Below are 25,979 nucleotides of genomic sequence, written 5' to 3'. Positions count from 1 at the left end.
ATTTAATTCCCTAAGTGTCGGTTTTTGACTTTTTAGGTAATTTTCTTTATCTCCGAAACCATGATAGTTACGACGTTGAAATTTTTATACAATCTCCTCCTGAATAACATTGTTCCGATTTTTAAAAGATTGAATAATATTTAATATAGTGTATTTAGGTTCATAGGTGGCATGAGTATTCAGTCGCTCGAAGTGAGACAGGAGCAGTTCTCACGCTGCCTAGCAGCAGGTGCACATGACTCACTGATAGGACACAACTTTGCAGCTTCCTCAATTCCAACACAGCGGGATATATAGCAACGAATGTTATCGCGCATTAACTCGCGACGTTACAGCTTCTTTCTGACTAATCTCTAACTTCATCCCATTCTCCATCACTACAACATTGTGACATGAGTCCATATCTGCTCCTGTGTACGCCTTTCAATCCAGTATCTGATTTCGGAATCTCTATCTGATCATGATTTAGTCTAACGGGAATCTTCCTATATCTCCCGGCCTTTTTCAAGTATACCTCCTCCTCTTCTGATTCTTGAACAGAGTATTCGCTACTGTTAGCTGAAATTTATTACAGGACTCGATTAGTCATTCTCCTCGCTTATTCCTAGTACGAAGCCCACATTATCCCATAACCCTTTCTTCTACTCCTTCCTCTACAACTGCATTCCAGTCCACCATGACTATCAGAGTTTCATGTACTGCGTTATCCATTCAGTATCCTCACACACCTTCTCTGCCTCTTCTTTTTAACCTTGTGACATCGGCTTTTATACCTGAACTATCGTTATCGGTGGTGGTTTGCTGTCGATTCTGACGGGAGCAACCCTGTCACTGAGCTATCTTCGTATTCATAACGAATCCTACACCTGTTACACTATTTCCTGCTTCTGTTGATATTACATTATACTCATCTGAGCAGAAATCCTTGTCTTCTTTCCATTAAACTTCATTGACCCCCAATATTCTAAATTAAGTCTTTGCATTTCCCTTTTCAGATTCTCTAGCTTCCTTACCAGCTTCAAGCTTCTGACACGCCACTCCCCTGGTTATTCAGGCTTTTTCTCAAGGTCACCTCCGCCTGGCAGTCCCCTCCTGTTGATACGAAGGGGAGAATATTCCGGAATCTTTTGCCAGTGGAGAATTTATCATGACACTTTTTCAAGTACAGGCCGCAAGTCCAGTGGATACACATTATGTGTCTTTAATGCAGAGATTAGAAAAGTGATTATAAAAGTGTTAAAACATTAGGCGTTAATGGAATCCACACAATTCCTAAGATAGCAAGGGTCGCCAAGTGCGAGAATTATCGCACAATAAGCCTCATGCATCTACACTATCGGCCATTAAAATTGCTACACCACGAAGATGACGTGCTACAGACGCAAAATTTAACCGGCAAGAAGATGACGCTGTGATATGCAAATGATTAGCTTTTCAGAGCATTCACACAAGGTTGGCGCCGTTGGAGACACCTACAACAGGCTGGCATGAGGAAAGTTTCCAACCGATTTAGAATACACAAACAGCAGTTCACCGGCGTTGCTTGGTGAAACGTAGTTGTGTAAGGAGGAGAAACCCGTACCATCACGTTTCCGGCGTTGATAAAGGTCGGATTGTAGCCTGTCGCGATTGCGGTTTATCGTATCGCGACATTTCTGCTCGCGTTGGTCGAGATCCAATGACTGTTAGCAGAATATGTAATCGGTGGGTTCAGGAGGGTAATACGGAACGCTGTGCTGGATCCCAGCGGCCTCGTATCACTAGCAGTCGAGGTAACAGGCATCTTATCGGCATGACTGTAACGGATCGTGCACCCACGTCTCGATCCCTGAGTCAACAGATGAGGACGTTTGCAAGATAACAACCATCTGCACGAACAGTTCGACGACGTTTGCACATGGACTAGCAGCTCGGAGACCATGGCTGCGGTTACCCTTGACGCTGCATCACAGACAGGACCGCTTGCGATGGTGTACTCAACGACAAACCTGGGTGCACGACTGGCAAAACGTCATTTTTTCGGATGAATTGAGGTTCTGTTTACAGCATCATGATGGCCGCATGTTTGGCGACATCGCGGTGTACGCACATTGGAAGCGTGTATTCGTCAACGCCATACTGGCGTATCACCCGGCGTGATGGTATGGGATGCCATTGGTTACACGTCTCGGTCTCCTCTTGTTCACATTGACGGCACTTTGAACAGTGGACGTTACATTTCAGATGTGTTACGACCCGTGGCTCTACCCTTCATTCGATCCCAGTGAAACCCTACATTTCAGCAGGATAATGCACGACCGCATTTTGCAGGTCCTGTACGGGGACTTTCTGGATACAGAAAATGTTGACTGCTGCCTTGGTCTGCACATTCTCCAGATATTTCACCAAATGAAAACGTCTGGTCAATGGTGGTCGAGCAACTGGCTCGTCACAATACGCCAGTCACTACTCTTGATGAACTGTGGTATCGTGTTGAAGCGGCATGGGCAGCTGTACCTGTACGCGCCATCCAAGCTCTGTTTGACTCAATGCCCAGGCGTATCAAGGCCGTTATTACGGCCAGAGGTGGTTGTTCTGGGTACTGATCTCTCAGGATCTATGCTCCCAAATTGCGTGAAAATGTAATCACATATCAGTTCTAGTATAATATATTTGTCCAATGAATACCCGTTTATCATCTGCATTTCTTCTTGGTGTAGCAATTTTAATGGTCAGTAGTGTAAGTTGCTGACATTAATAACATACAGAGGAATGGAAAAGAAACCTGAAGGACCTGTTAGATGGCATTCAGTTTGGCTTAAGGGAGGTAAAGGCACCGGAGTGGCAGTTCTGACGTTTTGGTTGATCATGCTAGCAAGACCGAAAAAAAAAAAAAAATTAAAGACTAGTTCATAGGATAAGTCAACCAGGAAAAAGAATTCGACGGAGTAAAATTGTGCAAGATGTTCGAAATTCTGAGAAAAATAGTGATAAGTTAGAAGGAGAGACGAGGAATACGCAATTAATTTAGCACGGTTTAAATGCCATTCGAAATAATTCCTATAACCTCCCCACGGTTTAGAATAAGGGGGAGGGTCTAACAACTCTAAAGTTAAGTGTTGTTGTATTCCTCTTGACTAATAATTTTGCTTAAACTGCTTAACAAAATCATCCCAGTCCCTAAATTCAGCTCTATGCAGTACTGCTCATTCCGCAGCTTCTGCTTCTAAATGTCCTATTACAAATTAAATCCGTTTTTCATTACTCCATTTAGGAGATAATGAAGTTTCAAAAGCCTTTATAAAGATTATAGGGTGAAGTTCGCTCCCTGGTTTGAATACAGGAAATCGACTTGCTACATTTGAATTTGTAGTTATATCATCCCAACATTCTGCGAGAGATATAGTTGGATTTTGTTTAGATTGCAGAGACGGAGTTGCGTCGGATTGGCTTACCGTGATTTCTTTATTTGTATTGTTGTCGTCCGAGCCAGCAAACACGATGCGACTGTTGTCTCTGATTACGTTATTACTTCTACTACTTGAAATGTTTTCTTTATTATCTAATTCCGATAACCGTTTAGTAATTTCCTGTATTCGCATTTCTGAATTGGATACACGATTAGCTAATATCGATTCTTCACTGTGTTCAAGATGTGAACGCTCTGTATCTTCGTCAATGTTATTATCTTTGGAAGTCTCAAGGTTACATCATATTTCAGTAATTAAAAATTTCATATTTTCTATTTCAGTATGATCTTCTTCTACTCGATGAGTTAAGGTCTCTAATTCCACATTATCTATTGAAGAAATCTCGACAGGTTTGGTAGAAACCTCTTTAATAGATTCTAATAATTCTCTACGAACAGTTTCTGTTCGCATAGAAAATTCATCTCGTAACTTATCGTTATTTTTCTCTATTTCATTTACAACTAAGACATTGACATTATCCAGTCTCTTGGTTAAGTCAGTAATATCGTTTCGCATGCGAGCTTTTTCCTCACGCGATTCCTGGATATGTTCTTCTAACGTTTTACAATTATCAGCAATCTTATTACTATGTCCTACTAGTTTTTCCTGCATTTCAACTTTAGAAGCCTCTATTTTATCACTTAATTCTCGACTGGTTTCATTAAGATGTTCCTGTAACCTGTCTGTAGATTTTGTTAGCTCACTTAATTCTCGACTGGTTTCATTAAGCTGTTCCTCTAATCTGTCTGTGGATTTTGTTAGCTCACTTAATACTCGACTGGTTTCATTAAGATGTTCCTCTAACCCGTCTGTAGATTTTGTTAACTCCCCTTTAAGTTCCTCTTTTAATCTAGCCGTAGATTCTTCGTTAGATTGTTTTAATTTAGCGATCGCCCTAAAAAGGGATCTCATGCTCCTATCGGACACAGATTGCTCTTCGTCTGACATTTCACTTCCCGACATTATTGTAAGATATTAACTAGTTACACACACAGACTTGTAATCAAAAATCCCATTAAAAGCACACTCCCCATGTACAACACTCCACTTCCAACTTAAAACAGACTCACCGGACACTAATATTGTAGTTTGTAGTTCTCGGTGATCAGTGTGCTGCTATGGGCTGTAGATGTAACATGAGAACTGCGACCCCGCTTCCGCAACCGGCGGGCCGCTGGGTCGAAGACCGGAGACGTCACTGGCTGCAACCACGCCCGGCCGCACCGTAGACGGGCGAAGCCCTCAGCAACACCTCTAATACCAGCCGGAGGACCGCCCCCCAGCTGACGTACTGGGCCTGTTAGTTTAGGGAGGAAAAGGCTGTCGGTGTTTGCAGCGTTCAGCTGCTGCCCAACAGATGCGCGTTCTCGTGGAATAACTGCGTGACCGTACTGCTTGCCTGCGTTCCGTCAGCTGCCCACACCCGCGAAGTCGCCGCTGGCTGCTGAAGGCTCCACTAAGACTCGCGTCGACTTCCGAAGGACTCTTGATGCTTTAACTGTTTCGTACCTGTGTGCCTTAGTTGCACACAAGTCCTGTTTATAAGGTCGCCACCGTGTAGTGTAACGACGTCAGTTTTGTATAAATGATTTTGTGCAGACTTCGTCACCAACATCAGTTACAAGACACTTCAAAAATATTTAAACTCTTTTTAAAGTTGTCTCTGAATGGTTCTTGAACGAAACTGTAATTAAAACATCATCGTTTGAGTCGTGTGCACAGAATTACGTCACTCAGTCCAATTGGTTTGCGCAAAGTTTTTTCAATTCAGATGTCGTTTGTTTCTTCTCAGTAATTATATTAATGCAAGTTATCTGCTTTAATAAATATTAAAGCCACATGGAATAAACTTTTAAGACTCAAAATCGCGATGAATGTTGTCAAAAATTAATAATATTGTCAAATAAATCAGTAATCCTTCTTCCTTAATATAATTCTTCATAAAATAATTCTCGGAACACTTACTTAAACTTTTGTAGTATACACTAGTTTATTACCTTCATATACACTACATATAGACGTGACCATGAGCCTTGATAAGATAGGACTGAACATTTACACCATGATTAAACTTTCTATGACGTCATTGTTGTAGAAACATTACAAATTCTTATTTTTTCAGTTTTTAGAAGCACGACGCAACAACTCGGTTTCAGGATCTTCTTTTGCTCTTTGGCTGTCGACCAGCGACGTATAGTGGCCAGCAATTTTCTCTCTGGTCCCGGCAGTGAAGATGCTGTCTACGTTCGTTGCGCCCCCCTCTACGTACATGAAACATAAAAATAAATACAAAACTTTAGATAATTCACAAACATTACAAATATTACAAAATACATAAACAAAACACTAAATTAAACTTATATTCACCTGCAAACTGGGCTGACACTGGTGGATGGGTGACGCTTCAATTTCGCGTCCCACTACAAAGCCCACACTGCTGTCCTCAGCGAAACTAAAGAAGATATACAAGCCCTGTTGAAGGACACAGAAAGCGGACTAGCACTGGCAAAAGGACATTCTTGGCTAAGAGAAGTCCACTAGTATCATAGATAGGTCTTGATTTGAGCAAGAAATTTCTGAAATATACGTTTGGAGCATAGCGTTGTATGGTAATGAAAAAAGGACAGTGCCGGCCGGGGTGGCCGAGCGGTTCTACGCGTTACAGTCTGGAAGCGCGTGACCGCTACAGTCGCAGGTTCGAATCCTGCCTCGGACATGGGTGTTTGTGATGTCCTTAGGTTAGTTAGGTTTAAGTAGTTCTAGGGGACTGATGACCTCAGAAGTTAAGTCCCATAGTGCTCAGAGGAATTAAGAAAGGACAGTGGGAAAGCCACAACAGAGGATAAGGATGCTGATAATCAGGTGGACTGATAAGGTTTGGAATGAGGAGGTTCTCCTTAGATACGACCTGCAAAAGAATATATGGAATACACTCACAGGATGATCGGACATGTTTTAAGAAATGAGGCTATAGCTTCCATGGTGATAGAGTGAGCTGCAGAGGGGAAAAACTGTAGGGGAAGACAGAGATGAGAATACATCCAGCAAATAATTTAGGATGTTGTTGCAAGTGTTACTCTGAGATGAAAAAGTTGGCACGGGAAAGGAATTCGTGGCGGACTAATTGATACTGGTGAGAAGACTGATGACTCGAAAGAATCTAAACGGACTTGCAACCACAGACATAGCAGCAGTTCTCTCATCGCTGCTTACATGCGTTGCTTACACAACGTTGCGCAGCTCGAATGCCCAGGAAGTATGCGGAAGGTGACGTACGGAAGCGGTTGTCGGTCTCCTCGCTGCAGACTCTCCTATAAGTATATGCACCTCCTGAGAATTTTTGTAGGATTCCTCGCGGTGCCCTAGCAGAGCGTGGCTTTATACCTCAGAGCAGAAGCGAATGAAATAGCAAAGAGGATGGACAGAAGGAGAAGGAAAAAAAAAACTACATTTCTTCTTCTGCTGTACTTCTCGCGCGTGAGCGGAACTTACCTAGCGTAGCAGATTTTCCCACCACTGTGCGAGCCACCGATGCACACAGCATTACGAGATATGACAAATGACGTAGCTTGTGAGTTGGCGCTACCGTTACAGCTGAGTCAGAAATAAGAAACGTGAAATAAGTACCAAGTAAGGCAAATTCCAGGAACGTGTCATCATTACGGCGGGTTACCCCAGCGCACACTCAATTACTCCGCCACCACACAGAATCGTGCTCTGCCGCTTCGGCAGCTGCGAAATTCAGTTCACGTTCTTCTATGGCCAACCCTTTTTAGCCAGGAGCCTTGTTATAGCGCTCAGCAGAGCTCATTTAGGAATTGCCACTGGGGTCATCCTCGTAAAAACGGTAGAATACTCTCCCGTCCAAAAGCGTATCGTACTGAAAAAGAAGTTTCGGTACTCTCTGGTTCAAGAGTTACAAAACCAAATGGATCGGAGTTAGTTAGTCGGAAATGATGATACATGTCCGTAGCTTGTCGTGTAGAAGTTGAGTCGCTGCCTCTAAATCACCGGGTCTCGTGTTCGATTCCCTGTTGCGTCGGAGATTTTCTTCACTCTGCAACTGGGCATTAGTAATTTCATCTCATCTCATCTTTACCGATGCAGAAGTCACCGAAGTGGTGTCAAATAGAAAGACTTAGTAGGCGACCGAAAACCTCAGATGATGTGTCCTGGCCTATAATACCATCTGATTATTTCATTATGAAACCTTAGCGTTTCCTGCCTATCTCCATCTTACAGAAGAAATTGTATGGCGTATAAGCCTCACGTGCGTCTGTCTTCTATCTCTTTGTTTGAGCTGCAGTTACTTAAAATTCTGTAGAAACTCTTCTTGTCCTCATCACTCTGCAAAGAAGAAATATGGAAATACATCTTCACGATCCTGCACAACAGATAAAGAAGTAGCTTTGAGCACGTTATTTATTGAAATGTTTCTCTCTTTACCATATACCTATATCCCACCACAATTTCTGTCTTCCCAGGTGGTTAGCAGGCACACGAAAATTGAATGACAGTGAAGGAGCACATATTTTTTCGATGGTTGTTGCTGTTGTCCCAAGTCGTGGTTTGATGCAGCTTTCCACAGTAGTATATCATATGCAACACTCTTCGCCTCTGCATATTGTAACCTATATCATCCTGAACGTGTTTATTGTAGTCCAACCTTGGGCTCTCTGTTTAATTGTTACCCGCGCATCTACTTCTTTTATCAAGTTGACAATTCTTTGTCGCATCAGGATGTGTCCTAACGACCTACCCCTTCTTTTTGTCGAATTGTAATATAATTTTTTTTCTCCATTTTGTTCAGTACTTCTCCATTAGTTATCCGATCTACCCATTTATTCTTCAATAACTTCTGTAGCAGCACAGTTCATACACTCCACATAAATACAAAACTTTCAGCAAAGTCATACTAATACTTTGTAATTAATGTAAGCAAATATCTCTTTTTCAGGAACACTTCTCTTGGTATTGTCGGACTGCATTTTCTATTCTCCCAACTTCCACCATTTTCAGTAATTTGCTGCATAAACAGGAAAACGTTTTAATAATTTTGTAAGGGTTCCACTAAATTGCCATTTGGATCGTAGTATTGAGAGCAGTCACTATTTATGCCATTTATTTAGTTGCCGCCTTCTCTAATTGGGCGAGAAGATTACATTTATTGGAAGCAGAAAGATCAGTGCATGAAAGTCTCTTTTTCCTGTGCACTGATTTTAAATGCAGAGGAATTTCTTGCCTAGACAGAGTATGATCGGCGCTCTTTTATCTTTTTATTCGATATAGAGTTTATAAATTTCGTAAAATTGGAGGGGGGTCTGGCTGTCTTGAGTTCTTTGCGAAGAGCGCATCAGACACGGGAGACACATCCCCGCCCCACTGAATTCTCTGTTAGCCAGCCTGGGGCAGGGCATCTATTTGGGACAATAATAGGCACTAGTTACATTTATCAAAGGTGATCCCAGCCGAAGGTGAAAGAGAAATCTTTTGACGTCACTTTGGCGAGCCGCCAGACAGCAGTCTTTGTCCATTTTCTCTGTGTTCACTAACCGAGGGAGCATTCCGTTCAGTATCGTCCATTGGTGCCAGGAGGGTGTGAGGCAAAACAAATAACATTAAATCAAATAAGCACTTGGACGTGTCTCGACTTAAGTAATGGGAGGAGAGACTCTCTTTGTAGTTCCAACGAAAGGTGTTTTCCAAGAACAGGCTGAATTCCTCCGACAAGTACGGCACCAGGTTTCTGGAGCACAAACAGGCCCTCGCTCTCTTTTATCCAATATCTTCAATCTCTCTCTGGTCTTATCTAGCAATTTTCCATTCGAGTTTGTAGCAGCAGAGGTCAGGATTTCTACTTCTCCTGACCCTAATGGACAATCACAAGCTCTGTCATTCAATTGGCGCCGTAATTGTTCTTGCTACGCCGTTGGCCAACCTTGAAAAGACACGTTTGTTAGGTAGAGCCAACGTGGAATTCTAAATAACAAGGCATTTTGTCTTTAGTTAAGATGGACTTGGAAATGGGGCATAAGGACGGTAGGTGCGATGATATGAGGAGCAGATGACCTCAGCTTATTAGAGGACATTCTGTGTTGCGGATACTTTTCAGAGTAGAAGTTACGGGCTTGCAGACTATGTCCATTTGCTAAACTATAGCAGAATATCGTATCCGCCATTTCACTTGTCGTGTAGTAGGATTCCAGTGCCAACAAGTGGTGGAAGAGAGAAAATGTAAATGCACTACACCATTAGCGTGTATAAACAGTGCAATAACAGTAAACACATAAGTGAATCCGCCTCTGGATGACGGTAAAACACCTTTCTTTGAACACCCCATGTACCTTTTCCGGAAACGCACTACATTTGCTATAATTACATTTAAAGCCTACCTGATAAAAGCATAGTGAATAAATTTCTGAGGATATGCAGATGATCTTCTGGGTTAATTCTTCTCCAGATGCCGTAGGACTACTATGAGATTGAGGCATTTCTTTCTTCAATGCACAAACCATTTTCTCATACAGAGTGCCACAGACACAGATTTGTTAAAAGGCTTCTCCATTTTCCACTTTGGCTGTTACCCAATCACTGTTATTTGTATCACACGATTAGATGATTTCAGCGCTGTGTCATTTTCAAGTACTGCTGATATTTTGGTAATCATACACCGCCTACCTGTGTAGATGTACATCAGTGAGGGTCTATCATTTTAAAACGTAAACGCTGTCATGCCGTAGAACAGTCGGAACATTTGCTACTCATCAATAATTTAAAAACCATTATTGCTGAAGTGGCATACGTACATGAAAGTAAAAGTTCACAGTACGTACTACAGAACAATGCTCTGCACAAATTGATTCAACTCTGACCCGTCTACAGTTAACAGTTAAAAGATATACCGACGAAGAGCCACCACTGCCCAGTTGATCGCATCTTTCGATATTTGCTGGCGACGTGGTGCATCAGGCTCACGTATTTCTAAGAGAGTTTAAAACCATCATCGTATATGTATTTAACCTCACATACATAAATACGTTCAGGGTTACATCAGTTGATATGGTAAGTCAGTTTATAAGAATGAAGACAAACTTTTGAAAACAAACATTTTAATGCTGTGAATTTTAAATCTTTCATAAACTTGGCGAAGTTGTAGGTTGTCATGTAATTAAAGATTATCTGGACACTCGCTTCCTTCACTCGTACCGCTCTATTTTCTCACATATTCGGTTTCAATTACAGAAAAACGTTACGGTACTTTACATTCATTATATAAACTCGCTATCTTTTAGCATCTACGTATATCTCTGCTTCCTTGAGTGCGTTCCATAACTGTTGCTTTCTAGCTTATATTCAGTATATGTAATGTTTTGCTGGCCACTGAGAGTGTGGGAAGTCTCTTTCAAATTTGTTACGAGGCTGGAACTATTGCTCTGACTCAGCCTAGTGTGTTCCTTAAATCTGGTGTTGAAATTACGTGTTGTCTGACCCATACAAAACTTCTGGTCCCCAGACCTTGACAAGATGTCCAGTTTGTTGTTAGTGTGCCATATGCACCTATCCTGTGTGCGTTATCAAGCGAATATTTCCTGGTGGAAATGAAAGACCTTGACAAAACTTGCTGCATGTGTAGAGAGGTCAAAATAATGCAAGAGTATAGCGCACCTCAAAAGGTAATTGGGTATGTTAGGTTTGGAGGGACAATTTTCAAAACCATTATATATGTAAAACGTGTTCATAAAGTAGTGGAGTTGTAATTAATGTCCTTCAGAACTGTATCATCAACTTTTATAATAATTCTAAATCTTGCAAAATAATCCAATACCATTAATTAATTTTGTTATAACATAAATTAAACAAGCTTTCCATATGTAATAAAGCTTGTTTGAGTGTTTTCAATGTAATTAATTAAAATATCCAATCATACAACACTGTCCCAATAGTTTATTTTAGTTATTTTTGTTGTGTGTTAAAACTGCTATTTTACAGTTTTGTGTTCACGTATCTTTCTTGTTTTTTAGCTTACTGTTTCACACATTTGTATTTTTTCAATTGAAAATAATAAGTAACTCATTATTATCATACAAAATCATTACACTAAAGATAACCTGCAAAGAAATGTTTCACACCTAACATTTTTTACACCATACCCGTAATAGAATCGAAATTTCTTCACATAATATGCACAATAGACAACACACATAGAACAAAACTCAGCAAGGTTTCAAACTGTGGCAAGTGATCCTCTAAATGTCCTTATTTGTATCAGGCATATTTCAGTACACCGTAAAACTTTGGTGAACTAGTGACTGCAGCTCTTATTTATATTGTTTCACAAATGGTGATGCACTGTATGGTGTGGAGACCTGGACATTGAGGAAATAAGGAGGAAACAGATTGGAAGCACTAGAGACGTGGATATGGAGAAGAATGGAAAAAGTCAAATGGGAAGACCGAGTAAGGAATGAAGAAGTATTAAGAAGAGTTGGAGAAGAAAGAAACATGATGAAAGTCATCAGAAAGTGAAACGGAACTGGACTGGACATTGTTTGAGGAGGGACTGTTTATTGAAGGAAGGAATATGATGGTGGAGGGAAAAAGGGGAAGTGAAAAAAGAAGATCTCATATTCTGGAAAATATCAAAGGAGACAAATATTCAGAAATGAAAAGGTTGGCTATGGACAGACAAAAGTGGAAGAGGCTTAACCCATGACAAGACATGCAGTAAGACAGAATACTATATTATACTGCTGCTACTAGTGGAGATTGACATCATAATCGTTCAGCAGAACTAGATCTGAAAATCTTTGCATGAAGTTGTTTGTACATGGAAAGGTGTATATGATACATAAATGAACCTTTCCTGCTGAGCCTTGTGGAATCATCAGATGAACAAGTTCCTTGTCTTCATGAGTGATGGTAAAAACTTTTTTTTTTCACACTGACCAAATCCTCTTTCATAGTTTCAACGGAAAGTAATGGACAATTTAAAATGATAATTTGAGAATCTCTTTTGAAACCCTAGTTGTTCTTGTGATGGCATCAAAATCTGGTAAACTAACAGCTCACCTGCTACAGAAGAATGCTGAAGACTAGATGAGTAGATCACATAACTAATGAGGAGGTATTGAATAGAATTGGGGAGAAGGGGAGTTTGTGGCACAACTTGACAAGAAGAAGAGACTGGTTGGTAGGACATGTTCTGAGGCATCAAGGGATCACAAATTTAGCACTGGAGGGCAGCGTGGAGGGTAAAAATCGTAGAGGGAGACCAAGAGATGAATACACTAAGCAGATTCAGAAGGATGTAGGGTGCAGTAAGTTCTGGGAGATGAAAAAGCTTGCACAGGATAAAGTAGCATGGAGAGCTGCCTCAAACCAGTCTCAGGACTGAAGACAACAACAACAACAACAACAACAGCTCACCTCGTTAAAAGGTTTTTGACAAAAGTTTTCACTCCCAGTAAAGGAGAAAAAATCAGTATTATTGTTAGATTCTTGGGGTGGGTTACGTAAAAGAACCGTTTTGAGTGACATACATGATGACCAGGAACTTGTTAATCTGGTAATCCCAAAAGGCTGCGTAGGATAGGTGCATCCTCCAGATGTATATGGCATCCTATGTTGGAAGGAAGTTGTGAGATTTTCGGATTGAGTTCTGCCGAATGTTTATGATAGCAGTCTCCACCTGATAAACAAAATAGCTGCTGTCATTAGTACACCACTTCTGTTCACCGAGGTTCCCAAATCAAGGTATTTAGAGGATTATCCAACGGCAGTTTACGAATCAACCTCAATTTTATTTTATGTTTCGTTATGTTTTGTGTGTTTTATGTCAAGAAATTTAGTTTATTTTGTATGCATAGTGTAAAGAAACGTTATGTTTAAACACTTCTTTACTGATTACAATAATGTAAATGATTTTGTATCATTTTATTATTTTCAGTTGATGAAATATACATATGTGAAACGGTAAACCAAAAAAAAAAAAAAAGAAAGAAAGAAAACTGAGTGTAAAATGCAAAATAACTATTTCAATATGAAACAAAGAATTAAAATAAATCATTACAATATAATATATTTTGACGTATTTTAATAAATTATGTTGAAATTACTCTGACAGCACATTGTGTACAGCTCATTTTCCAAAGTGGTATTTCAGACACAGCCTTTATTACACGTGGATAACTGTGTCATGATAGCTCTTTTAATTTATGTTGTAACAAAAGATTTTATTTTTCAAAAATAATTAATGATGGTGGGGTATTTTGTAAGATTTAGAATTAATGCAAAAAGTTGATTATACAGTTTTAGAGAACGTTAATTGCAATTCAATTTACATATGAAACACATTCTTTATATATTATAGTTCCAACGATAGTCTGTCTGAACTAAATGTTGCAAACTATATTTTGATGCCTGTTTTATGCCTTAAAAGTGAAATTGTGTGAAAACAAAGACGTACATAATCCATTATTTTGATCCCTTTACTTATATGCCACCTTTCATCAAGATCATTTATTTAGGCCTGGAAATGCTCCCCTGTCAGTACAGAAGACGATTTTTGCTTTAGACTTTTAAGAAAAAATGAGTTCTGTTCAGAATTTATCAATAGCAAGTACTCTAGCTAGAGTAATTTCCGTGCCGTATGACGCTCTACTTTCATTTATCTGTGAAATTCCCAGTACTTATCTATCTCATGGCTTTCAAATGGACCGGCAATCACCTGATGCAGTACGAACTGAAAATGCTACTTTCTGTGCATGTTTGTGTGACACGACTTTATTATCGATTATGGCATGAGGTGTACTTCTCTTACTATAAATACCAAATTTATGTAGTTGACAAACAGTCGTAATTTTAACATCTGTGAAACTTGTACTTTCGTTGGTCACATTTTACGCTGTAAATTTAATCCCATTATTTAAGCTATTAGTTCGAGATTCGTTTTCGGTAACATCGTTTTGGGTTCCGTCCAGTGACACCAAGGTGTCATTCACATAAGAAGGTAATATAGTACTTTATTAGATATCTACTTACATTTTCTAAAAAAACGTTCATGCTTCGCTGATAGACAGCCCCCCCCCCCCCTCCCCAAATAGAAACCCCATTTGATTGAGAATATATTTCGTCTTTGTATTTGAAGTAACTGTATTATAAATTGTGATACTTCCATCAACTCCTATATTTCTGTCTGGCTTAATTTTTTGTATTTAACTACATTGTTCTTTCTCGAATTGGAATGTTTTTTAGAGGTTGGAAATACCGAATGATACTAGTTTCGAAGTTCTTGATAACGGCCGAGGAACAGGCTGAACTTTTTGTAAACTTACTTTAACTCTTCTGTAAGCCCCTTCAGGATCTGGACGTTCCACAACCATGCGGTTTTTTTTTCCCGTCAAACTCCGCAGAGGCGGAGATTTTAATTGTGTTTTGCGTCCTGTGGATCAGATCCCTAATATTAATTGCAGTGAGGAACCAGACGATTTGGTGTTTTCTTCCCAAATACGCGGTGGGTGAATCTGTCTATTCCACTCATTCTTTATGTGGACAGCTGGTAGCGATAGAAGTCATACACACTTGTTTCGCCGATCACTGTGCTGCAACTTTTAATCATGTGCCGGAACCAGTAACACTGTATCGCCTGTCTCGGATGTTGAACGCATCGTTTTTAAAGGAGCTTTCCGTCGATATTATTGTTCGGGGGCTTTGGGCCTGCAGCTTGCGTTCGTAGGGCCGTTATCGTTCTGTTACGGAATGCTGCTCAGGGAATGTCAAACCTTTTCTCCGGAAAGCGTTAATGCGTTAGGGAGCTGAGAGTGCGAGGGATCTCCTTCGGACCCAGAAATTTTATTCCTGTGACAACATTATGACAGGACCAGACACGTTTTCTTACGAATTATGCGTGTACGCCATATTAAGGCGAAGCTTCTTCAGTTAAGGTGACAACAAATGGAATGACAGGGTGGGATCGAAACCCTACTCCTTCCTGCATAATGAACACGTCGAAAAAGAGCATGTATCACGTCCGTTCAGCACACCGATCGTCACGTACTGACATCCCAACGGGACATTTCCAGAGCGATCTAAAATTACTTTACCGACCTTTATGACGTTCCTGCTACTGATACGGTTGTCCGTGATGCATTTCTTCCTCTCCTGGATTGCGTAGTTACTCACGCATTAAATGATGAATTTCTAAGTGACTTTATGCTCGATGATATACATATCGCCGTATTGTTGGTTCGCCATCGGAAAATTGGCGGGACTAGACTGTATTCCTAAGGAATTTTATGTATATTTCTGGCCTCTTATAGGTAATACCATTGAAAATTATGTGATACGGGGTACTTGGTTCCTGACCCATTCAAGATTGGTAAAATGGTTCTAATTCCGAAGACGACCGGACGTCCAGACCTTGATCACAATACTTAATTTCGATTACAAAACCGTCGCCAGGGCGGTTAACATCCGTTTTTAGATACTTCTGGAGACAATACTGGCTGTTCGCCAAAGCTGTATGCCTGCACGCACGAGTCAGATTTCTTTTGTTGTCATACGTCAGAATTTTGTATCTACACAGCGAGTGTACTAATGTATGAAAGCTTAGCTTACCACTTAGCGCGCAAACGGACAAAACATCTGAACTGTCTTCTCAAGCCCAGGGTGTCAGACAGACATTCTAAATAAATATGACCCTGGCCCTGTAAGGCAGCTAACATCAGGTGCGGGTTGCAACAAAAATAATTAGAAATGCTGCTGTCACGTACCCAGAATGTATGAATTAATAGAAGTGGAAGTTTGGGGTCTATTCTAGAAAGAGAAAACAGCTATTCACTTTTTATTTTACATATAATTTATCAACTGTTGCTTTCGAGGGGCAAGTGATAAACAACAACCATGTTCAATTACTTTTCACACTCACTAACAGGATATTTAAGTCTTGAATATATTTAAATGACGATTATTAAGATCGTTATCTCTACACATGAAAATTTTTATCACAGGAAAGAATGACTATTAAAAACCCTCATTAGCTCATTTGAATCTACGTTGTCATAGCTGTTCAATGCACTGAGTTGGTGGAGCATAAATTTACTTTTTGAATCGATGAAAAAATCTTTCATGTACACAATGTGAGGGTACGTTAGTATCCAAGCTTTTGCTAGTCAATGGTCAATGCGTACGCAAGTTGGAGTGAGGAAACTCTGGACTCAACATTTACTGTGACCTAATGCGTGATGGTTTTTTACCAAGCGGCATCTGCAGCGGTGTTGTCTCCGTGCTGGATCTGAAACGCTAATTCCCCACTCTGGCCTTCACTGAATTCACTCAGTCGCAACTTTCCCGAGTTCTATAGAACGTTACTCTTTCCCTAGTCGAAATAACAGCTATTACACACTCGCTATGGGTTGGAGCAACGTGCGCAATTTCTTTGCCTGCTAAAATTCCCAAAGGAATAATTAACTTCTGCTTTGCTGTCTGTCGCCGGCCGCGGTGACCGAGCGGTTCTAGGCGCTTCAGGACGGAACCGCGCGACTGGTACGGTCGCAGGTTTGAATCCTGCCTCGGGCATGGATGTGTGTGATAGGTTACTTAGGTTCTACGTTCTAGGGGACTGATGACCTCAGATGTTAAGTCCCGTAGTGCTCAGAGCCATTTGCTGCCTGTCGCCACGACACGTGAAGCGTATCGTCCTCACTTTGCGGAAAGCAAAGCTCTCAACGCCCTCACTTATTTCCACACATTTGTGCGGTCTGCCGTGAGATGAGAGACAGAGAGAGAGAGAGAGAGAGAGAGAGAGAGATATTTTAGGTCTCAAAATGGTTTTATATAATTGGGGTCTCCCCTCCATATTGCGTCTGCGTCGCCAAGTATGGCTTCAGCCAATCACCATCTCGCTAGAGGTGAATAGACATTTTTATTTTTCTTGCTGGGGCGCAGCCTAGCCCTGTTCATGATGTGCAGCCACTTACCCGCGGTCTGCTCCTTATTTGCGTTAAAAGTAATAGTGTATTGTTCTGTGCTTATCCCTTTCTGCTCTGAATCTCGCCGTTCTCTTGCTAAATGGGAGTTCTACGATATCATTAACCACCTGCTCGGTTCGTCTCCAAAATGCGTTTCACTTTAACTTGATAGTTGCATGCCATTGTCCACATAGCTTTGTTAGTTTTCGGTTCATGAAATTAATAGAAATTGCCTTTTGTTGATATAATCATTATTTTCTGAGGATCTCATTGTATTGTGTATTGTCCTGTCGTTATGGATCAAGCATATGTAACGTCCATAAAATCCAGACGCCTTACATAGTCTAATGCCAGGAAGTTGTCTTGGTGGATGCAGACTACTCCGTCTCTGGAGTCCTGCTTATTATTGATTTTAATAAGGCATTTGAACGGGTCAGTCATGGTTTCTTGATGCAGGTGCTTAAGGTGAACGGTCTCAGTCATTCAGCATGGCAGGTATTATCCAATCTGGTATTCACGCATTTGCCGTAGTAAATGGACAACTTACTCCAGAGATCACCATCCGATAGGACTTATGGCCAGGGAGCCCCCTGGCTTGTACTTAGAACCTCCATGTGGCTTGTACTTAGAACCTCCGCTACGCCGTATTTCTGATCAATTATTTGGCTGGAAGATATTGGCAGAAAAATTCTCGATACGAGCGTACGCGGATAATGTTATGCTGTTGCTACGCCATGTCGATGACATATGCTTGCTCAAGGACATATTGGATTTCCTTTTGTTCTCACTCTGCGGTCCGCAGTAGTGAACAGAAATGTATCCTATTACTCCTGTAGGGTTTTCAACACGTTTTCGTTCCGTGGGCAGCGGTGGTTGCTCGACAGAAATCGTAGGGGATTATCGTGGCTCGCTGCCCGATGAAACTGGCTCACTCAGTTGGCAGGAGGTTATGAGTAGAATTGAAGGGGCCGTTCGTAAACACGAACGCCGTTCCCCTAGTCTTCTTCACAAAGTGCGGATCTCATATCCTATATTTTCAGCGAAGTGTGCCTATATTGCACAATTATTCTCGCTCCCCGAGACTATGGCGAGCAAATCGATGCAATTGTCCGGTCGTTTCCCTTGGAAAAGTAACATTTTTCGATTGCGATATGAAGTAGTTGCGAGACCCCGCATCCTTGGAAGATTGGGACTTCCCAAAATCAAAGTGACGGCTTAAATATTGTTTATACGGCGTAACGTTTTAACGGCTACTCGAGCAACTCATTCTATCACATCGCTCTTGTTTACGTTGTCTTCGACCGGCCACTCTGACTCCCCCTGCCGATGTTGGCCGGATCAGTTCTAAATTTCGGCACTTACGTGAATTTTGTACTATAATAAATTTTCTGGGAGCTGACATTTTATCGATGAAACACTTTACCACTAGATTTTTGCTTTCTTGTTGGGGAGTACAATCATCCCTCTCCCCAGTTGAAATGGCCGTGAAGTTGACATCCTGGAAAATAGTGTGGTTTCACGTTAGTCTTCCTATCCTCCCGGTGAAAGTTGGCCGGCCGATGTGGCCGGGCTGTTCTAGGGGCTTCGGTCGCAGGTTCGAATCCTGCCTCCGGCATGGATGTGTGTGATGTCGTTACATTAGTTAGGTTTAATTAGCTCTAAGTTCTAGGGGACTGATGACCTCAGAAGTTAAGTCCCATAGCGCTCAGAGCCATTTGAACCATTTTTGTAATGGAGCGTGCTGTAAATAAACAACAGTGCTTTATCCGACTTATATTTAAGAAAAGAAGGAAACATATCGACACTCCCTGCCGATGATGTTATGACTCGTGCCGTAGCAGATTGTTACCCTACACAATAATTTGGGCAGAAAATCGGCCGTGGTCTATTGAAAGATGTGATGTTCCCCTGAACGGTTTTATAAAACATAATGGAAATAATTATCGAGATTGGCGAACGGAAATTCAAAGCACACTATATTCGAACCCGACTTTAGAGTGAGAACATTATCTAGAAAAGATGACCAACTTCTTTAGGAACACAAATTTTATACATGAGATAGCAGTTAACGAAAACTATAGTTGACTTGTAGAAATTACGGGAATGGAGATTTAGTTACTGCGAACATTCTAGTTATGGCGATGGGGATTAGTTACTTCGAGCATTGTATCACGCTCACCTCGACGGTAAAGTTAGCGGGAGGGAAGCAGTATTTTTTCGGGCGACCATTATAGCTTTCGTGCTTCTCGTGGTGTAACGAGGAATCCATTGGTTATCGACATGTTGAATAGCCTAAGAGGACCCGCAGTTAGTGGGATTAATAGCCGCACAAGACGGGAATTGCGCGTGCGACCCGGGGGCGTGCTAGGAATGGAGAAGTAGCGAATGCATCGAACCGGGAACAAAGAAGAGCGCTGTTAAACTCCTGCGGACAATAGCACTTAATCTCATCCTCTCAGGAATAGCTTGGAAAAACGCGTCTATAAGAAGTTACTGTTCAACGGGTACCACAACATTTTTATTTTCTTTATGTTAAATTTATCAAATTTAAGAGTTTACCTAGTTAATTCTCTACGCAGTTATCTGATGTACCTCGGTTTTCAGTGTTACGTCATTTTCAAAGACAAATGTTTAATGTCATTACTATGAATCAATAAAAAGTAGCCCAAATGGATACATAGTATTTGGTCAACTTCTCTTTGCAACAAGCTAGTGCAAACTTGTTGTGAAGACATGTCGATCAGATACTTTGTATCCATTTGGACAAGTTTCTGCTGACTCATAGTAATGTCATTAAGACTTACCTTTGAAAACGACGTAATTTGTCCATTTCCCACTCTTCGTTTGCCTAGGAAAATTGAGAGACTAACTTTTCATCGAATTACTAATAAAGTTTTATTAATTACGCAGATAAATCTCAATAATTTTTTTTCCAGGTGCATATCTCACTCTGATCAGTTTTATAGCTCAATTGTCCATTCCCACTTTTCATTTGGCTCTGAAAGTTCGGACAAAAATCCATTGTGTAACTTGCGTCTTTCTGCGCTCCGCTCAAATATTTGACCAAAGATGGTGGAGAAATTTCTGGTCTGGTGAGTCATTCATTATACAACTATTGAATGAGCGACAAGAAATTTCTTCACCATTTCTTCACGCACGAGTTATAATCGTATGATACATGAAACTGCAACGAAGGCAGCAAGCGCCACTTCATTACAGAGAATATTCCTACTTTCTACACATCTAAATCTTTACCTTATTGTTTCCCAGTACTTTTTCAGACGCTTGCGCCCACTTGATCTTGAATTGACCACTTAAGAGAAATTTTATTACCAATACGTTAATTCTTGGCATACTCCAACTTAGAAACTAATAAACACCTGTAAGTAACACATGGTTTCTTCACTTCTATAAGTACGACATAACTTCTGCAACTACTGACACACAGCTCAGGGATTATTTACGTGTTAACATCATTGGCAATTTTGGAGGATGCTTAGGTAAGTTTGCTTTGACGCCAGCAGGACCCGATATGCAGTTCACCAAATTAAGTTTTCCTAGCCCTCACCGTTATTGATGTAGCAGCAACATATGCCTTAGACATATAGTTATTCGCAGGTACCAATAACAGAAGCAGACTTTAGCACCTAGATTTGCGCGTGTCTGTTTTATATAGCACTATTCGAGAACTTAACGTATTTTGCAACTATTGCTATACAGAGCGTAAATTTTAAGTTGACTCAGCAGAATAACTCGAAAAATAAGCTTTACACGAAAAAATGGGTAGAATCCTAAGTTGATTATTTTCGAGGAGGACATCTCTGGTGCTAAAATTAGCCCGTCACCCCAGCCCCCTGGGTTGGAGTGGGAGGCAACTTTAAAATTTATATTTTTTTATTGCAGAATCAGATTCTACATAAAAAAACTATGTACATTCTGTCTTAAACATCTGTTTTGATTCTTGGTAGTTGACACTGTAGTTCAAGAAAATCCATGTTCTCATTTTTGCGTGGAAAATGGTTCCGGATAAATAAAAAATACTTTGTAAATTTTGATTCGCTAAAACTAAAACTCACTCTCTCTCTCCCAATAGGGTGGGGTTTGAAACAGAGGACCACGAAACAAACAAAACTTATACGAATCTGTGGAAAAAATTAATATGTTGGTCAACATTTGCAAAACTAATCCCTCTCTCTGAAACCCCACCCTATGGGGAGAGGGTAGGGTTTTCGTTTTAGCGAATCAAAATTTACGAAGTAAATAAGTTTTTTTATTTATCCGTAACCGTTTTCCACGCAAAAGTGAGAACATGGATTTTCTTGATTTACAGCGCCAACTACCAAGAATCAAAACAAACGTTTAAGACATAATGTACGTAGTTTATTTATGTAGAATCTGATTCTGCAATAAAAAATGGGGGTTCCTATTTGAAATTTTAAAATTGCCTCTCATACCACCCCCAGGGGGCTGGCTTGGGTAGCGGGCTAATTTAAACACCAGCAAGATTCCCCCTCGAAAATACTTTTCGTGTGAAGTTTATTTTACGATTTATTCTTGTTTGTCAACTTACATTTTACATCCTGTATAATCTTGGTCATGTTGAGCATCGCAGATGAATTGACAGTATTTTTTATGATTAATAAAACCGAGTCAGAAGTATTATTACACATTTAAAGCGTACCGCAATAAATGTGTTGTAATGCAGTTTTGGTGGTTTTCATTAAACATTAAAATTTTTAAATATTTTTTCTAATTATTACTGTCAGTGTAAAGAGTACGCTGTGACTAGGACCTGGATTTCCTGATTTTCATCAGCAGTCTCTTTAACCAAAAGCTCTTCCCTACGGCTAACTGAAACTCTCATTATCTGCAGCTTTCCCACACACAGTTTCCAAATACGGCTACCAACAGTTCATTGCATGAGATTTGTGTAAATAACACTGCTGGAAGAGCTGAGACGCTGGGGGAACATGGCTTACCATGCGTCGTCTGAATTAGATTCACGAAATGAAATGAATGAATGCCACTAGGTGTGCTCACATAGCCCAAAAGTTAAAGCGGCTACTGACAAGAAACGGAAAATATACGAGTCGTTCGATGGTACAAATTTTCTTTAGGCACAACAGATTATATATCATTACGTTGCATGTACAACATTGCTGATCGGTTTTCGCTAAAAGGTATGATTTCGTGTCACTGCATTTTCATCCCCATCATACACTCATTTCATTCCTGTGAGTCTAATGGAGCAGAGTATTAATGACACTAACTTACGGTTTTTGGAAACAAATGTAAGAAATGCTTTCATTTTTTGCCCTCTGTTCAGTATTTTAATACATATGTTTTGTTTTATTTGCAGGTGCAGTCTGATTACAGAGGCTGGAACATCTCGGCATCATCACGCCTTGACTGAAGAAGCCAGAACACGTTAACTCAGTGATGTGTTTACCAAACATTCCTCTGTCTACGGTATTCTGTTTTTCTCGTGCATTTGTCATCATAGTGAACGATAAAAGTGAAGTCATTGCAGTCTGATTGTTGACAGCATACGACAGTTTACTGAAGTTACGAGAAAGCAAATAGCTTAAGCAACGAGATTATATTCAGTTCCGAAGTCATCAGGTGGACAAATGTAGTGAATTTAAGAGCTCTATATGCCCCGTAATTGAATGTCACAGCAAGAAATTGTTTTTGGTACTATATATCATTATAATGTAAAAAAATATCTCTCCACAAGTAACTTGGGCTGCAGAAATGATATTGTACAGAATGGCAACAAGAAGACATATTTTCATAGAGGAAGAGTCGTACTGTTGTAAGTCTTACGTTCTCCAAGTGATGAAGATCTCAATGTTATTCCACAGCTTGCGAGGAAATGAAGCTATACTTTGTGGAAGGTCATGTTACTCCGTTTGGCATATCATGCAGTAGGTAGGATTATGTACATATCTGCTGAAATGTCTTCCAAGTAAGTATGTACACTGTACAACTGAGGCACTCGTCAGTATTCTGAAACTTAGCAACTGGAGACTTGTCATTTGAAAACTTATTGCCTCTTCCAAGGCGTCTTCTCCCCACAGTACATCCAAATACAAGTAACTTTCATATCAATAAGAGATAACTAGAAATATTTGTGTAGCGGGTCATCTGTGACTTAAAGGTTTTTATTGGTGTACTCTGAAGAAAGTACTACCATTTCCGTGCAGACTTGTAAAACTGTTGATAGATATTTCTGCAGAATGACAGAGAACGAAACAGGCTACTATAGCCAATGGGAGAGCACTTTGAACGAGAGCAATACGTCGGAGGCAACTACATCGTCATCACTGTACCTGGCCTGGTGGACACTGTCATCGTCCTCTAATGTCACAGCGACACCGCTGGTCGTCAACGCCTCCACTCCAGACTTCTCTCTGGACGAGGATGGCAACGCCACCGAGGGGCAGAACTGCACCAACGACTACTGCATCCCAGACATCGACTACTGGAACATGGTGTACCAGCACGTGTACCCCAAGGACTACGAGTGGATCCTGATCGCGATGCACTCGCTCGTCTTCGTGGCGGGGCTGGTGGGCAACGCGCTCGTGTGCCTCGCGGTGTACCGGAACCACGCCATGCGTACCGTCACCAACTACTTCATCGTGAACCTCGCGGTCGCCGACTTCATGGTGATCCTCTTCTGCCTGCCGCCCACCGTGCTCTGGGACGTCACCGAGACGTGGTTCATGGGGACAGGCCTCTGCAAAGTCGTGCTCTACTTGCAGGTAAGGCGTTCTCTTTCCTGTTCCAGCAGCTCTAATCCTACATCTGTATAAAGTGCATGGCAAAGAGTGCTTTTTATTCTGTTTCTTCTTGTTACCTTACCGGATGGAGCTCTGGAAGAATTTCTTTTTCCCACATGTACAGGAAACATTACATTTATGTCTGAAGAGTATACCCTCCCTTCATCCTAAAAACTGAGTGTTAACATTTTATAAGTAGGTTTCTGCAAGATACGCAACGATTATATTTCGAGTATCTGTTTGTTGAAATTTCTCAATATCTACCCTACTCCTGTAAAGGAGTTTTGCTATTTAGGGAGCAAACTAACTGATGATGGTCGAAGTAGAGAGGATATAAAATGTAGGCTGGCAATGGCAAGGAAAGCGTTTCTGAAGAAGAGAAATTTGTTAACATCCAGTGAAACGTGGACAATAAATAGTTTAGACAAGAAGAGAATAGAAGCTTTCGAAATGTGGTGCTACAGAAGAATGCTGAAGATTAGATGGGTAGATCACGTAACTAATGAGGAGGTATTGAATAGAACTGGGGAGAAGGGGAGTTTGTGGCACAACTTGACAAAAAGGAGGGACCGGTTGGTAGGACATGTTCTGAGACATCAAGGGATCACAAATTTGGCGTTGGAGGGCAGTGTGGAGGGTAAAAATCGTAGAGGGAGACCAAGAGATGAATACACTAAGCAGATTCAGAAGGATGTAGGTTGCCGTAAGTACTGGGAGATGAAGAAGCTTGCACAGGATAGAGTAGCATGGAGAGCTGCAGCTAACCAGCCTCAGGACTGAAGACCACAACAACAACAACCCTACTCCTCTAGTAATTGTGCGATCATTCATGCCGCTACGTTTTGAGAACTCTTCCGTTATTTTAAACTGATATGAAGGGTTAAGGAGAAAGGAATCAAAACTTTATGTGGTAAGTAGTACAAAACTGCAGTGAGACAAGATATGGAGTGAGCGAATGTTTGCAAGGTGTCCCAGGAGGAATTGCTATATTGAGGGGTATGACAGAAAAGACCATCTGAAGCAAAAAACTTCATATGAACATATGCGCTATTCGAATAGTTTCCGTAATGGAACATATTTAACGTACACCACCTTTTTTTCTATATATGTAATACCCTGTCATGTTAACACATGTGCAAGAATTTGTAAAAATTACAACATCCATTTTACAAAGTATGATTTGAAAAATACGTATATGTAGCACATTCACCTCTAAGGGTTGCCTTACACCTCATGTTACAATACCTGTTCAGTTCACAAATATTCGAATATCCCACAGTCAGCTTCATTGCAGTTTTGCGCTGTTGTGAGAACATAGAGTGTTGCTTGTCTGGATGCCTGTGCATGTTCCCTAACGAGTATAGCAGCGTCCATAATGCCAAGCAGTTCATCTCGCGTATTCACCTTTCGTTTGTACACCTCAGACTTCATCCGACCCTATAAACAAAAGTGTAATATCGTATGGTCTGGAGACCTCAGTGTCCAGTTAACTGTACTAAAACCAACAATCAAGCGATTACTGTGAGTGCGGTTGAGATGATCTCCCACACATCTGGTAAGAATGTGGGTGTGCGCCGTCATGTTGGAAGCACACTGTAGTCCACGAGAACAAAGGAGCTCCTCAGGGTGTTCAACATACGAATTTTCCAGAAAATGCAAGTAATATGTCCCGTCATTCGCCCGTCTAAGTTAAATTGGACCTATCAAAATGTTACCGAATATGCCGCACCAAACACTGGCCGAAAAACGAACGTGGGAAGTGGTTTCCAATGTAGCGT

At 40.8% G+C, this 25,979-nt stretch overlaps 1 protein-coding gene across 1 annotated transcript in view; it reads left to right on the top strand.

Moving 5' to 3' along the window:
- Positions 1-25,979, top strand: part of LOC124619954 (neuropeptide SIFamide receptor-like) — a 657,708-nt gene that overhangs the window by 494,601 nt on the left and 137,128 nt on the right. The window contains exon 2 of the mRNA XM_047146616.1: positions 22,776-24,183. Within this exon, the coding sequence (XP_047002572.1) occupies positions 23,656-24,183 (528 nt within the window). The 5' untranslated portion in view covers positions 22,776-23,655. The remainder of the gene's footprint in view (positions 1-22,775; positions 24,184-25,979) is intronic.

This window comes from Schistocerca americana, chromosome 6 (genome assembly GCF_021461395.2).
Source record: "Schistocerca americana isolate TAMUIC-IGC-003095 chromosome 6, iqSchAmer2.1, whole genome shotgun sequence".
Lineage (NCBI taxonomy): Eukaryota > Metazoa > Arthropoda > Insecta > Orthoptera > Acrididae > Schistocerca > Schistocerca americana.
Note: the sequence above shows the minus strand (reverse complement) of the source record. Positions and strands in the feature narration are given on the sequence as shown.